At 50.4% G+C, this 16,458-nt stretch overlaps 1 protein-coding gene across 2 annotated transcripts in view; it reads left to right on the forward strand.

Moving 5' to 3' along the window:
• Positions 1–16,385, forward strand: part of WDR87 (WD repeat domain 87) — a 34,612-nt gene extending 18,227 nt beyond the window's left edge. For both annotated transcript variants that reach the window (XM_027860007.1, XM_027860006.1), the window contains 3 exons: positions 205–3,110; positions 4,034–4,329; positions 10,799–16,385. In XM_027860007.1, the coding sequence (XP_027715808.1) occupies positions 205–3,110; positions 4,034–4,329; positions 10,799–15,288 (7,692 nt within the window). In that variant the 3' untranslated portion in view covers positions 15,289–16,385. The remainder of the gene's footprint in view (positions 1–204; positions 3,111–4,033; positions 4,330–10,798) is intronic.
• The last annotated feature ends 73 nt before the right edge of the window (positions 16,386–16,458 follow it).

Here is a 16,458-nt window from a genome sequence, read left to right on the forward strand (position 1 = left end):
TCTCTATGCTTTTCTTCCTTCCTTCTCCTCTCCTTTCCCTTCATATTATCTCCCTGCCTTGTCATTTGCACTGTGATCTCTGGTCCCCCGTGGTCATTAGTGTCCCCCTCTGCAAAATAAGGACATTGGACCCAGTGATCCCAGAGGTCCCTCCCAGCTCTGTCATCCTTATCCTGCCTCCTCTCTGTCTTTGTCTCCTTGTAGGCAGTGGTGTGGGTGCAGCTAAAGGTCTATAACCGTGAGGTGGAGAAGAGAATTTTCCCTATGTATGAGCATCTGCCTCCTGTCGAGGCTTTGGTGCATGCCGGGGACCATCGCGTGCTGGCTGCTTACTGTGGGGATATGTTCCTTCGCATCTTTGGAGACCATACTCGGTCACTGCGGACCCTGTGTGTCGTGCCCTGTCGTTTCTCCATCAACTGCCTAGCCTATGACCCCAAGTCAGAGATGCTGCTCGCCGGTGTTGCTGGGGCTGTGGTCATGTGGATCATTGAGCCCAGTGGGCGAGGACTGCACCTTGCCAAGGAGGTGTTTATGGCTGGCAATGAGCTGGTGCAGGACATCTCCGTGGCTGGCCCCAGTGGGAAGATGGTGGTGCTCTGTGAGAGCCTGGTGCGCATCTTCAGACGGTTAGGCCGGGACAAGTTCGAGGAGGTCAAGGTCTTCACCTCTCCGAGCAGCGGCTTACCTGTTACCTGCTCTTTCACCTGCAGCGCCCAGGGGTACCTCTATACAGGCAATAAAGAAGGACAGGTCCAGGCCTGGAACCTAGACCGCTCCCATACTTTTTTCAGCTTCCAGGCCCACTCCAAGGCAGTGGTGTGCATCCGCAGCCGGCCTGAGAACCACACCCTGCTCACAGCTGGGAGAGAAGGCATGGTCAAGGAGTGGAACCTGACCTTGGGCATGCTCCTTCGGCAAGTGAACCTGGGGGAAAAACTGATCAACCTGGAGTTCTTCAGATCCAAGGCCTTCTTCTCCCAGACCACCACCACCTTCTCGGTATATCATCTGCCCTGCTTCTATCGGCTCTTTCACGTCTGTGGGTCCACTCCTCAGGAGGTGCGTCAGATCTGCTGCGGTAGCAACTCCTCTCGCATCTCCTGCTACACTCAGGATGGCCTCCTGCGTTTCCTGTGCCCTCTGACCGGGGAGCTCCTGCTGCTGACCTGGCCCTTTGCCCTCCTGGAGCAAGCCGTCGACTGGACCTATGACCCTGACCGGGAGGAGATCTTCGTGGCCACGGGCAGAGCGGACGTGCTGGTGCTGGACGCTAGTCGCTGTCCGAGCACCGCCAAGTACTTCTTGTGTGCCTCCTCAAATGCTGATGACAGGGTGCAGTGTCTGGCCTACGGGAGGCCCCAGCTGAGCCGGGGGCTGGAGGGTTTAGTGTTCTGCGGGCACGAGAGCGGCATGGTGAGGGTGCTGTCTCAGCATCACTATGCCCGCATTACCAAGCACTTGCACTCTGCCACAGTGCTGGCGCTTGCCACCTCGGTGGGAATGCCCTGCAGCTCCCGGGAGAACTCCCTCGTCTGTTCCTACGGCATGGACGACTATGTGCACTTGTCCGAGGTCGTCCTCGAAGGAACCACAGTGAGCCTGGTGACCCTCACCAGCATTCTCTGCAGCTGCAAGCTTAGTCAGCTGATCCTACTGCCCAAATCAGTCAGCGCTATCACTGAAACCAATCGCCTGCGCCTCTGGCACTACCAGGACTTCCTCATGTCGCCGGACAGTAAGCCGGAGGACTGCTTCTTGGAGACTAAGCCCCTGCACCTGAACGCCATCACTTCCTTCGACATCTGCCTCAACTTGGGTATCTTCGTCACCGGGGCTAGCGATGGCTCCGTCAAGCTCTGGGACCTCCAGGGCACACTCTTGACCCATTTTGACTCGGCCCTCAAGTTCCAGGCTCTCTGCTTTGCCAATGACCGGGGCGACCTGCTTGTGTCCGTCCACCAGAGTATCTACTTGGTGTCTTGCCTGATGCTTCTCCCTACTGCTCTCTTGAGCCGCCTGCTGGCCATGAACATACCCGACACAGTGAAGGAGACCCCCAAACCCTTCTTGCCGGGTTTCTTCTTGTCCTTTAAGAGCATCAGCGTGCCCCGCTACCGCTACGTAGGCAGTGGGCAGCAGAAGCTGGAAGGGCTGGAGACACTGCTCAACTTCAGGGCCGTTACCTTCGACCACTCAGTCCCCCACGTGGTGCAGGAGGGAGGAGGCCTGATTCTGGCGGCCGAGGACACGTACAGCGAGAAACACCGGCTCTGCTTCTCTGCCGAAGAGACGAAGCAGAGCCAGCTCCAGAAGCAGATGCGTTCTGTGCCCTCTGGCCCCCGTGCTGCCCAGCTGCTGAGCTGGCACGGAATGAACAGATATCCGCTGCTGTGCAAGTTTTTTGGCCAGGGGCGAAAATGGATCATAGCGCCTGACGGCTACATCCCTAACTCGGTGGTGCGGGCTTTCCTCTGGCCGGAGGGCACTCCTGTCTTTCTGATCCCTGGGGACATCTCCTCCCAGGCCGTGGAGCCAGAATGGCCTCGGGAACGACCGGAGCTTCCGTTCGGAGTGGAACCACCCGTGGTGCAGGATCAATTCAGCATCCAGCGCCTGTTACGCCAGCCCCGCCTGCGCTGGGCTAGGCGCCCCGAGACCGTTTCTGAGTCGCCCCGCGACGTCTTCATCGACGTCCGCACCAGGCTGTCGCAGACGTTGAGCAAGGGGGCCGTGGACAACATGATACAGACCCTCCTCAGCATGATGACCAACTCGAACCCGGAGAAGTACGAGAAGTGCATCAACGCCCTGGCGCAAATCTTTGCCGCCTACCAAGTGTCCCCCAGTCTGCGCTCGGCCACCGCCAAACACCTGATCGACTACACCTCCCACCTCCTGGCGGCCTTCCGCAAGCTGGCCTGGGAGGGGCTGCAGAAGCTGGGCTTCCTCAGCCACTTGTTTGCCATCCCCTTGGCCTGGGGGCTGCTAGACATGAACACTGAAGTACGAGGCAAAGCCTGGGACCTCATCGTCGGTGTCGCGGGCATCAAAACGAAGACGGAGCTCCTCAACCTGCTTCTGCGGGATGACATCTTCTTCGAACTGCAGTAAGCGTGGCGGGACGTCCAGTCTCGCTTCCATCTGCTGGCCCCCTCCCACCACGCTCTTCAACCTCGGGGACCAACATTCACTGGCTCTCCGTGTCTGCCATTTTTCCCGAGAGCCCAGGCTCTGGGATGCTGGGGGGGGCGGGGGGGAGGGGCTGATCTATGGCCCTTCCCGGCTCCAGGCTCAACCCCAGCACTGTTCTAAGGTCCCTTCTAGTTTTGACACCCAGTGATCCGTCCTGTCGCAGAAGGCGGGGCAGAGAGAACCAGAACCCAAGGCAGCTCCTGCTCTAGACACGCCGTGTGACACCGTGTGTAAAAAGCCTTTGTTGGCGGACCTTAAGGAGCTGAACACTTCGCTTTTCCAAAGGCCCTGCACGCTTTGACATTCTCTGTCCTAAGGTCCTTTCCAGCCCTGTCGGTCCCTGTTCTGAGACCCTCCCACCCCTGACATTCCCTGTTCTGAGACCCTCCCATCCCTGACATTCTCTTTTCTAAGCTCTCACACCACCACCGCCTCAGCTGTTATTTCCAGTTCTTAGCCTATTCCCAGTCCAGACATTATGGGTTCTGAGGAAACTCTCAGCCCTGATATTCTCATTCTAAGACCCCTTCCAGCTCAACCTTCTTTGCTAAGGACCCTGCCAGGTCTTAAGTTTGTAGTTCTAAGCCCTTTCCCAAAACCCCTCCCCAGAACCCACCCAGTCCCAGGATCTCTGACAATCTCTGCTCTAAGCTTGCTTCCCTCCAGCTCTGACATTCCCGGTTCTAAGTTCCCTCCCAGCTCTGACATTCTCTGTTCTGAGGGCCCTCCCAGCTCTAATCTTCTTTGCTCTAATGACCCACCCAGCTCTGACATCCCCTGTTCTGAAGGCCCTCCTGGAGACCTGAGGATCTTTGATTCTGCCCCTTGGCTTCCATAGGAACCAACGCACAGGAAATGAAAGTCTGGATCAGATCCTGGGGATTCGGCCAGTGGACCTGCAGATCCTTTCTAGTCAGGTGGACAGATACCTTGAGGAAAACCTGACCAAACAGGAGAGAGAAAAAGAGGTATCTCTGTCCTTAGAAGTCACAGAGCTGGAAGAGATGGAGATGATGGAGACAATTGAGCACACTAAAAGGCCTTTCAATCTCTCCCCTGAGCATTCCCCAGAGCCTGCCAAGCCTCCCAAAGCAGGCAAACTACGTGGGCACCAACCAACCAAGAAGCTGCTGAGTAAGTAGGGCTGAGAACCCAAGGAGGAGGAGCCTTCAGGGTCCTGGGGCCATAGCACTGTAGAGAGGCCTACCCTAAGAGGAAAGCATGGGTTAGGAAGGGCCTTGCTGAGGGGCTTTGTGGGGTGTAATCAGAAGACCAGAGTTCGAATCCTACCTCTGGTACTTACTACTTATCTGCAAAATAAGTAGGTTGGATTAGTTATTTTTTTGCTTTAGTTTTTTTCAATTAAATTTTTTTTTCAGCTAATGCAAATGCCTTCTCTCCCTCCTAGCCCTGTTCTCTCATTGACAAAGAAAGGAAAAGAAAAGAAAAGAAAAAAAGTTACAAACACGTATAATTAGGAAGCCAAACAGATTCTTGCATTGGCTATGTCCAAATACTGTGGCCTCATGCACAATGGTTTGTCTTTTTCTGCACCCTGAGTCCAGTGGTTCTTTCTCTGGCAGCAAGCAGCAGGTTCATCGTGAGTCCTCTGCAACTATGGTGGATCATTGGGTAGATCACAATTGCTAAGTCTTTTTTCAAAAATATTTTTTATTTTTTTTTAAAGCAGGGTTTTTTCCTTTTCTTTTTTTCATTTTCAAATTCTCTCCCTCCCCTTACTTCTTCTACCCAAGGAGAAGGCAAGAAAAAGGAAACCTATTACAAACATATATAATCAAGGGAAAAAAATTTCCCCAATAGTCAAAGAAAGAAAGGAAGGAAGAAAAGAAGGAAGGGAGGATGGAAAGGGAAGAAACTTTCATTTGCACTCTAAGACTATCTGTTCTCTACCTGTGGGTGAATAGCATGTTTTATCATGAGTCCTCTGCAGTTATGCTTGGGTTATTGTATTCATCAGAGTTGCTAAGTCTTTCAAAGGTGTTTGTCTTCACAACATTGTTTTTATTGTATAAACTGTGGTCCTGGTTCTGTTCACTTCATTCCACTTCAGTTCATACAAATCTTCTCATGTTTCTCTGAAACCATCCCCCTCATGGTTTATATACATATGTATGTATGTGTGTGTAAATAGTGTTTTATTTTTTTTCCAATTACATGTAAAGATAGTTTTCAGCATTCATTTTTTTATAAGATTTTGAGTTCCAAATTTCTCTCTCCCTCCTCTCTTTCCTCTCCAAGATATAGGTTATACATGTACAATCATGTAAACATATTTCCACACTAGTCATGTTGTAAAAGAAGAAACGGAACAAAAGGGAGAAGCCACAAAAAGCCAAAAAAACAAAAAACAAACAAAAAAGTGAAAATCATGTACCTCGATCTGCATTCAGACTCCATAGTTCTTTCTCTGGAGGTGGAAAGCATTTTCCATCATTAGTCTTTTGGAGTTGTCTTGGATCGTTGTATTGCTCAGAAGAGCTAAGTGTATCACAGTTGATCATCGCACAATGTTGCTGTTACTGTGTACAGTGTTCTCCTGGTTCTGTTCTCTTCACTCAGCATCAGTTCATGTAAGTCTTTCCAGGTTTTTCTAAAATCCACTTGCTCATCATTTCTTATAGCACAGTAGTATTCCATTACATTCATACACCACACCTTGTTCAGCCATTCCCCAATTGATGGGCATCCTCTCAATTTCCAATTCTTTGCCACCGCAAAAAGAGCTGCTATAAATATTTTTGTATATGTAGGTCCTTTTTCCTTTTTTATGATCTCTTATAATAATGGTATTGCTGGATCAAATAGACACAGTTTGGTTGCCCTTTGGGCATAGTTCCAAATTGCTCTCCAGAATGGTTGGATGAGTTCACAATTCCACCAACAATGTATTAGTGTCCCAATTTTCCCACATCTTCTCCAACATTTATCATTTTCTTTTTTGCCATATTAGCCAATCTGATAGGTGTGAGGTGGTACCTCAGGGTTATTTTAATTTGCATTTAATAGTGATTTAGGGCATTTTTTCATATGACTACAGATAGCTTTAATCTCCTCATCTGAAAACTACCTGTTCATGTCCTTTGACCATTTATGAATTGGGAATGACTTGTATTCTTATAAATTTGACTCAATTCTCTATACATTTGAGAAATGAGGCCTTTCTCAGAGACACTGGCTGTAAAAATTGTTTCCCAGCTTTCTGCTTCCCTTCTAATCTTGACTGTTGGTTTTGTTTGACTCACTCATTCTTTAGGATTAGATCATTTAGTTTCCAATTAATTTTTAATCTATCTTTCCATGGCCCTTTATTATATGTAATTTTTATTTCGTCATGATCTGAATAGGATGCCAGATCTGCTACACCTCCTTCCTTTACATTTTTTTCATTAATTCCTTTGATATTCTCGACCTTTTTGTTCTTCCAAATGAATATTATTTTTTCATGCACAATAAGATAAATATTTGATAGTTTAATTGGGATGGCACTGAATACATAGATTAGTTTAGGTAAAATTGTCATTTTTATTATATCAGCTTGACCAACCCATGAACAATTAATATTTATCCAGTTATATAAATCTGACTTTATTTATAAAAATGTTCACATAGTTCCTAGAGGGTTTGATCTGATCTTGAAGAACCCTTCCAGCTTTAAAATGTCATGATCCTCTGATCTTGTACCTGGAGAAAGTCAGTGTGGCATCATGGCTAGGGCAGTGAACCTGGAGCTTGGAGGACCAAGGTTCAAGGCCATTGGTAATTAAATCTATTAGAGCTGATGAGATCGCCCAGTGAAGTAGTCTAGAGGGAGAAGGGAAGAGGGTCCAGGACAGAGCCCTGGGGGACAGTTACAGGGCGCGATCTGGACAAGGATCCAGCAAAGGAGCCAGAAGGAGCAGTCAGAGAAGTAGGAGGAGAACCAGGAAGGATGCTGATATTGTGGTTGTTCAGTTGTGTCTGACTGTTTGTGACCCTATGGACCACAGCATGCCAGGCTTTCTCATCCTCTGCTATCTCCTGAAGTCTAAGTTCCTGACCCTGTGTATCCACCTCATCTTCTGCCATCCCCCTTTCTTTTTGCCTTCCATCTTTCCCAGCATCAGGGTCATGGGAATCATGAAAACCTAGAGAGAAGGAGAGAGCAGTCAACTGTGCCCAAGGCTGCAGAGAGGTCAAGGAGAATGAGGATTGAGACAGCGCCACTGGAGTCAGCAATTAAGAGTTTTGTGAAGTTGGAGAGAGCAGTTCTGGTAGAATGATGAGTCAGATGCTGGATTATAAGGAGCCGAGAAGAGAATGAGAGGAGAGAAAGGAGAGGAGAGGTACCTCCTGCAGATGGTCATCTCGAGGAGTTTAGCCACAAAAGGCAGAAGAGGATGACGGAAGGATCAAGGGAGGGGAGACATGGGCATGTCTGTAGGCAGGAGGGAAGGAGCCAGGAGACAAAGAGAGACAGAGATTGAAAATAAATAAAGAGTGGGGATGACAGAGGGGACATTCTGTTGCAGGATATGGAATGGAATCGGATTGTTTGAGCCTACAGACAGGCTTATCTTGGTCAGGAATAAGGCTACCTCATCACTCGAGCCAAGGGTGAAGGAGGAGAGACAGAAGGCACCTGAGGGACAGGAGATGAGGAAGAAGAGAGAAGGCACTCACAGTGAATGACCTTAATTCTCTCCCATGAAATATAAGGCAAGGTTCTCAGCTGAGAGAGTGGGTTGAGGACAGATCAGAAGGTTTGAGAGAGCTGCTGTGGAAGGTCGAGAGTGAGCTGGTAAGGGAGGTAGAGGAGGATTGCCTGGCAGCAGTGAGGGCCCAGCTGAGGTATAGCAGTGGAAATCTGTAGTGGACCTGGTCAGAATGATTGCATGACCTTCTCCATCTTTGTTGAGCTGCACTCTCTAACTCCTTACCCTGATCTAGTGACACCGGCCTCCCAGCTGGTCTGCAAACAAGACCCTACATCTCTCACCTCCAGGTATTTCCTCTGGTATGTAGGAGCAAAGGCAGTGGATGGTGGGAATCACCTGAGGCTGAGGCTTAGCAATTTACAATCAATGTTATAGAGGGGTCAGAGACTCAGGAGAAGAGGAAAATGCAGAGCTGAGTTGTTTCGCCGCGGAGGGGTCAAGATGGAGAAAAGAGGAAAGAGTAGCTAGTGCAGGGGCAGTGGCCTGGGAGAAAATTGAGGAGTCAAGAGATTAGAAGTCACTATGCGGACAAACAGGGGAGAGGAAGAAAGCAAACAGATTATGTTCAGATAAGGGGATTTTGGAATTCTTGAAATGGGGGTGCTATGTTTTGTGAGTGATAGAAAGATGAAGGGTATAATTATCTTTGTGTGTGACTAAGGTAAGACAGAAGAGTAGCCCATGAGAAGTGAGTAGGTTGAGAAATTGAATGGTTAGGGTATTTGAGGGAGGGTCTATGTATGTTAAAGTCCCTTAGGATGAAGGCAAGAGTTGGAGAAGAGAGAAATATTGTGAGCCAGGTACCAAACTCATTGAGGAAGGAAGGGGAATGACCTGGGGGGAGGTCTGTAGGTGAAAGCTACCAGGATTTTGATTGGGTGGGAGATATGAATAGCATGAACCCTAAAGAAAGAGGGGTTACTGAGTGACAGAGGAAGGAGAACCTGGAAGTGGCAAGAAGCATTCCAACTCCCCCACTTCAACCAGTGAGCCAAGGAGAATGAGTAAAGGTATTGGGGAAAAGTGTTGGGAAGGGTGGCCAGAGAAACTGTCAGCAGGGGAAAGTCAGGTTTCAGTAAGAGCTGGCAGTTGGAAGGAGTGGGAGAGGAATAGATTTAAGATGAAGTGAAGGTTGTTGCCTATGGAACAAGCATCCCAGAGGGCACAGTGGAAGGGCTGGGTGGAGTTAGGATGAAGCTTTGGGGTAGGAGGGTTGGGGTGGGGTGAGGATGAAGTATTCGGTGGTTTTGATGATGATCTACAGAGTTCAGAATGCGTAGGGTGTGAGAATGTTCACCTTTGAATAGAAGGTGCCACTCCTCTTCCCAACGGAGGCTGAAGAGGAGGCTGGGCGATCTGAGCAGAGATTGGGTGATCTTTTGTCTGGAATACTGGGGATAGTCTTACTAGGTGCCCTCTGAAGTTCCCAGCCCAGCCCTACCCCCATCTCCAGTTCTGATATGCTCAGACACTTGCACATGTGGTGGGAAGATATTCTAGGTGACTTCTGACATTCTTGTTAACACTGCCCTTTTGGTCTGGAAAGGGTGAGCATTGACTCAATGCCCTCAAAGCTGCTGGACGTCAGAAGGATCTAGCTATGACATACTACGATTCCAAGAAGGCAGCTACTTCTAGGGGAACCAGGCCCAACAGGCATGTAGTACAAGGGTGATTACTCCTAGCTTACAGGTAAGGAAACTGATGCTCAGAGAGCTGAGATGCTTTCCCCAAAGTTACCCATCTGGCAAGTGGTAGGCCATGACTCAAACCTAGGGATCAGAGAACCATAAACTCTTGGATTGGTACCGTCCCAGAGTCCAGATGTGGAAAATGAGGTCCAGAGAAATGCAGTGATTTCCCTAAGGACACATAGGTAATCAGTAATGGTTTCCATGGGAATCCAGGTTCTCTGATGCCATTCACCATGCTGCCTGGGTTTTCTCTAGTCCAGAATTCCTCCCAGACTCTGAGCTAGGAAGGGAGCCAAGAGGAAGCCTATACCCAGAGACCATGACTCCTCTGACCTTGTCTTCAGTCTCACTGACAGGTTCTTTGAGCTCCAGAAGGTTTCTGGTATCTGCTGCAACCCCAGATGAGGTAGATGTATGCCACCTTCTAGACAAATCCCTAATAAGGGCAAGGATAATATGACCCAGGAGATGAAAATGAGCTATATTGTTTTAAGAACCACTTTGAGTGCATAAGTCATTTGGACTATTATAAACACCTAAATTAACTACAAAGGACATATGAAGAAAGACGCTATTTGCATCCAGAGAAAGAACTGATAAATAGAAGTATAGAATAATTTTACATGTATGTACTTCTTTGTGTCTAATAGTAGCCATCTCTAGGGCAGAGAAGGGGGAGGGAAGAAGAAGAAGAAAGTGATGTGATAACTTTACTATATATTTAAAGGGAATAGCAAGTTGAGCATAATAGGCTTGCCATTTCATGTACAATCATCTTTTTTATTATACTCCTTTATGGAAGTGTTTGTTTTATTCCATAAATTAAGAAAGGAAGAGAGAGAGAGAGCTGGGAAGAGACGGAGTCTAAACTGAAAAGGCAGATCCCAGGGTCCATGACGTGCTGTGTACCAAGGGGCAGAGATGAATGGGAAGAATGGTTGTTGGACACAAAGTCAGGGCTAGAGCATCTACTCTATCTAGTTCAGGAAGAGTTAAGAACTGCACGATTCCCCAAAATTTGTGTCTTCTGATTGGGAGATCCTGTATTCTAGACACCCACCCAGGGCTGAAGGGGCAGCATGGCCAGCAGTGGAGTCTGCTGAGCCCCAGCCAAACTCATCCATCCCCCCTGGGCTACAGGCTTGTACACTTGGGCTTCCCTTTAATGCTCCATTTCCCGTTTTTCCCACGTAGCCAAAACTCTCAAGAAATTAAAAGAGGGACGCAAGAAATCAAGAGAAGGCGGACACAAGAAGTTGATAAAAGAAGAGGGACTCATGAAATCAACAGAAGAAGAAGGAGAAGAAGGACCCATGACATTAGAAGAGATGCCCATCGTGCTGCCTTCTGAACACAAGGAGACAGAAGCTATTGAGAAAACAGTGGTTCAGAGAAGAGATACTTGGACATCTCCTACACCATCCTCAGCCCTTCTCTCAGTGACTTCGGATGTGTGCAAACGCAGTATCTTGGAAACCTGGTCCCCTCCACCAGAAACCCTGCCTGACTACGTGGAAGTGAGCCTGAAGGTCATGAGGAGAACTCGCAGCAAAAGAACCAAGAAAAAGAAGCGTGAAATGAGCAGGAAGAAAGAAGCAGAAAGGGAAACTGAGCAAAAAGTGGAGGAGGAGGTCCAGGACGTAGTGGAAGCCCCCCCCAAACCTGAGAAAAAGCCAAGGATGCAGGTTACTTGGCGGGATGACATTTGCCAGCTCATGACCCTGCATATTTCCACCCCACAGGAGAGCATGGCCAAGGACTTGAGTGATGAGCTGGTGACCTTGGCCCGGGAAGTCCTCCTGGAGCAGCAGCCCAGCTGGACACTCTTTCAGGAGATCGGCCCTCGGTTGAAGGAGCCAAGCCCAGAGCCAGTCGAAGACATACAAGGAGATGTGGAGGAGATGGAAGGAGAAATGGAGGGAGAGGCAGTGGAGGAACTGGAACTCACCCCTCCTTCCTCCTCCAAAACCAGGCAAAAGAAAGTCTTCTTCCTTGAAGAGCGCCATTTCACTAAGCAAGAAATGAGGCTGTCCAGGCAGGTAAAGAGACTGGCCAGGAAGGAGAGGAAGCTTGCCAGAGAGGAGCAGGAGCTGGCCATAGCAGAGAACAGACTGGCCCGGAGAGGGGACCAGCTGAGCAGGGAACACGAATTGCTGGCCAAGGAGCAGGAGGCGCTGACCAAGGAGCGAGACAACTTGACCCAAGAAGAGACGTTTGTGATCCAGGGAGAGGACATCCTGATCCGGGAGGACACGAAACCTGAAGAATTCAAGTTGTTCAAAGAGGAAATGAAGGCAGCCAAAAAAACCATTAGACTGAGCAGGGAGGAGAGGAGAAAGTCCAAAGAAGAAAGCGCAAAGGCCAGGGAGCCAAAGAAAAGGGACAAGGGACTTTTCCCCAAGGATCTCGAAGCCACCCCAGAGGAGAAGCTGCTGGTCACCATTGAAAGGAAGCAGATCAAGGACAAGATGGACATCCTAAAGCTGAAGATGGAAGAAGCTCAGGAGGAAAGAATTCGGGCCTGGGAGGACCGGATGAAGGCCCAGGAAGAAAGAGAGCTGACTCTTTTTGCAAAGCATGCCCTGACAGAAGCACCGAGGGCAGAGGCCAAAGGTGTGCTGGGCTGGTCCCCTGAGGAGAAGATGATTACCGAAGAAGAGTGGAGACTGACTCTGGTGGAGCTGGAGGTGATCCAGGAAGAAAAGAGGCAGGCTCAGAAGGAGCTGACGCTGACCCAGCAGGAAATGACGGTGGTCCAGAGAGAGATGGGGCTGAACCAAGAGCAGCAGGCGCTGATGGACCAGGAGATCAGGCTGCTGATGGAGGAGCAGAGGCGGGCCCGGGAGGAGGGCACTGAGGAGCACAGGCTCCGGCAGAAGCGGAGGGAGGGAAGGGCTCTCCCCGGGGAGCGGGAGGAGGAGCAGGCGCCCAAGGCTGATACCCAGGGAGCAAAGAGACTTCGTCACAAGATGAGAGCGGCGCCACCCACCGGAGAGCAAGAGCTACAGCCAGAGATGGTGGAAGAGGGAGGGGAAGGGGGAGAGGGGGGAGAAGGAGGAGAGGAGGAGGAGGAGGAAGAGGAGGAGGAGGAGGAGGAGGAGGAGGAGGAGGAGGAGGAGGAAAAGCTGTTGATGGAAGGTCAGGCGCAGCCCGCGAAAGGGAAGAGATCCAGCATGGAAGAAGAGGAGCCGTCTGCTGGGAGGCAGAGGGTGCTCCTTATCTGGAGGCACCTGATCCAGAAAGAGCTTGAGACAACCAAGAAAGAAAAGAAGCTGATCATTAAGAAGATGGAACTGGTCAAAGAAGAGAAGCTAGTGGGCCGGAAATTACTAGAAACAGTCGACAAGGCCTGGACGAGGCATCTGATGGAAATTAAGAAGACTGAGGAAGAGATCAAGGCAGCCCGAGATGAGCGCAGGTGGCTCAGCCTGAAAAGGCAGCAGCTCTCCGAAGGGAGGACGCTGTCCAAGGACTTGCCTCTGGAAGAAAAAGGCGGGAGCCCGGAGTCCGCAAAACTACGAGAGGAGCGAAAGAGGCTGATGCTGATTGAGAAGAGGCTGGCTGAAGAGGAGAGGGAAATCATCCAGGAGCACAGGACACTGTCCATGGAGAAAAAGCTGCTGATGAAAGAGCAGAAGAAGCTGACGAAGAAAGAGAAGGAAATCACCAGGAGGGAGGGCGAGCTGGCTTTGTGGGAAAGAAAGATGACTTCAGAGGAGAACCTGAAGGGGGAACAAATCGCGATTCAACACATGAGTGATAGCATGGAATTCATGCGATGGCAAAGGAGGAAGCTTCTGGAGCTCCAGAGGGCCGAAGCCACACAGGAGGCTGAGAAGGACAAGTCCGTGTTTACGGAGGAGGGCAAGCTGGCCGCCAAGGAGGAAGAGGAGGAGGAAGAGGAAGAGGAAGAAAGAGAACAGGAAGAGGAAGAGGAGGGATCATTTCTATCTGAGGAAGAAATGGCTCCTGCTGAGCCTGCCAGGGAGATGACTCCTGCCGAGGAATCGGGCCAACCAAAGGATCTTGGCGAGGCTATTCAGACTATTCAAGCGGTGGATGAGAAGGATGCCAAAGTCAGATGGAAGGATGTCACGGTGAAAAAGGCTGGGCTGGAAGTTAAGGGGAAAACGATGCCTCGGAAAGAGACACCACAGAAATCGACTTCAGAGCTCCTGCAGCCACCACAGCAGATCATGACCGCCAGCGAATCCCGGGAAGAGATGCTGAAGTTAATGCTCCTTGCCAGGGCCAAGCGCAGGCCCAGACCCCCACCCAAGCTAAAGGACTCAGTGACCTCGGCCCTGATGCTCTTGAAGGTCAAGAAGGTTCAGTCATCTGAAGCGCGCCCAGAGATCCCTGCCCGGGACATCATGGGACCTGCTGCTGTGGTTCCCCCGAAGAAGTTGCCCAGAGACCGCTGGAGGTGGTTTCTGCGGATTCACCAGACTGTCAGAGCCTTCACGGACACCGTGGCCCGACACAGAAAAACTCTGGCTTTTGTGTGTAGTGCATTCTCCCACATGACCCACAAAGGAGGCTGGGACCGATTCCAGTCTGCCCTGAGGAAGATTCGTAAACAAGGGAAGATCACCAAAAGAAACATGGACTACCTTTGCCAGCTGCTGGAGCAGACCTCACCCTTGAAGCAGCTGGAGTGGGTGCAGATGGCCAATCTGGAGGCCATTGCCTCCCACTGGGAGGTCCCCAAGCCTCCCCGACCAGTCCCTGAGCATGCTGCTCGTGTCCGCCCCACTGTGGAAGTCATCCCTCCACAGGCAGAATACCCCAGGCTTCCACCCAGAAAAGACCTCCTGGGGCCTGAGCTTCCCCCTCTCTCCAGGCCATCTGTTCACTATGGCCTACTCACCCACTTGGTTGCCTCAAGTAAGGCCACAGACAGGAGACCAGAGTTCCTTGAACCAGTCATGAAAGACCTGGCTAAGATTTCTCCCCTTTACTCAGCAAAGATCCTTGAGATCTTAACGCTCCAGCGAAATGTTCAATTCTGGAAGGCCAAGATAAGGGACCATCAGCTGTCTAGGGTGAAGGCAAAGAAAGTATTTCTGCCCCCTGCAGTGAGGCCTGGAGCCCCAGGAAGACTCCCACCCACTACAGCAAGGCTTGGACCCCCAGAAGGATTCCTGCCCACTGTAGCCACACGGAAGACCAGGCCCCGGCCCCTGCCCCTACCCTTTTCAGTGAAGACAGATGCAAAGAAGAAGATGCAGTGGGAGACCTTCCTGGCTCTCTACCACGTCCTCCTAGCAGTGCAGAAGCAGGAGAATCAATCCACAAGCTCCACGTTGATAGACCAGGTCTGCCACATTTTAGATCTCTACCAAGTCAAGACTCCAAAGATGCAGCGGCTGCTACAGGAGCTCTCAGACCAGAAAGCCCAGCCCCTTCAACAGATCATCTACAAAAAAGCCTTGCAGGTCACAGAGCTGGTCCCTGGAGAGCGGATCCTCTACCATCTCCTGTGTAACAATGAATTGACCCCACCAGAGCCACTCACCTTCCAGTTGGTGGTGCCTCTGCCAGAGAAGAACCAGGTGCACACTGTCATGCCCTTGGGTAAGACCCGCTATGGCCTCCTGGAGCTAGCCTGGAGGAGCCTGCCTCAACCAGACCCCCATCAGGCTGAGGTTCTGCCCCAAATTCCCACTGCTACCTCCCAATGATTCCAGGTCCTCCTGGGCCTCTCCTTCTTCCCTCCCACCCCCCAGATACTTATCCCTGTGGGGTTAGGGAAAAGATGCCAGGTGGGCAGATGAGGACCAATGAGAGATGTCCTCTTGCTGAGCTCCTCCAGGGTTGGGCCCCCCCAATCTCCCCAGTTTTTTGAATCCCTCTTCCCTGCTGCCATCAAGTCCCCCTCTCCAATGTGCTCAACAGACCCACTTAGCTTATGGTGCTGTCATGGCCCTCCTGAAAAGTCCAGGTTTCTTCTAACTCTGCTGACCATTGCATGGATTCCAAGTCACCAAGGGAGCCAGGAATTGAAGGAAGAAGCTGTTAGTGGTTCTCCAAACCAGCCACTCAATTCCCTCTCCTCCACCCAGCTACTGACTGAACAGGAGAAGGAAAAAAATCTGCTGACAGGGAGAAAGGCATGGCTGAGCCTTAGCCACAGAGCTTCCCTGGGTGCCCAGGGAGAGGGGATCTGTACAAAAAAGCCAAGGGAGTGAAAACAATTTGGAGCCAGTTGCAAAGAAACAAGGGCAAATGGGAATTGGTCTCTTTGCTATGAAAGGCTCATTCAGGAGAAGGGTCTGGAGTTGGCTGTCTAGTGCTTCTGTAACTTCTCACAGCCTCAAAAGGGGCAGGGTTGGAGCCTTTGACCTTCTGCCTATGTCAAATAAAAGTTGCAATTATCATCTTCCCCAAAACTCTGGCTTGGCTTGGGGGGGATGTTGTGGGGGGTACTGGCTGGATGCCAGGAAACAACAAAGAGGTGGAGTCATTGCTTCAGGAGACATAGGAATGGTCCTGGGTCTCTTCTGCCACCACTCCAGCACCATTTGTCAATTTCAGAAGATCAAGTGTCCCAGGTTCCCAACCCCAGGGTTCTTCTCAACTCTTACTCATATCCAAGCTGTGGCCTTCTCCTCTGAAGCATCTCTTGTGGATTTCACCCTAGCTACAGCATCTCATGTCTTGTGGATTTCACCTCTATCTTACAGCATTTCTTGTGGATTTCACCTCCATCTACAGCATCTCTTGTGGATTTCACCCTATCTACAGCATCTTTTGTGGATTTTCACCTCTATCTACAACATCTCATCTCTTGTGGATTTCACCTCTATCTTACAGCATTTCTTGTGGATTCCACCTCCATCTATAGCATCTCT

This window comes from Vombatus ursinus, unplaced genomic scaffold (assembly GCF_900497805.2).
Source record: "Vombatus ursinus unplaced genomic scaffold, bare-nosed wombat genome assembly UNPS02014175.1, whole genome shotgun sequence".
Classification (NCBI taxonomy): Eukaryota; Metazoa; Chordata; class Mammalia; order Diprotodontia; family Vombatidae; genus Vombatus; species Vombatus ursinus.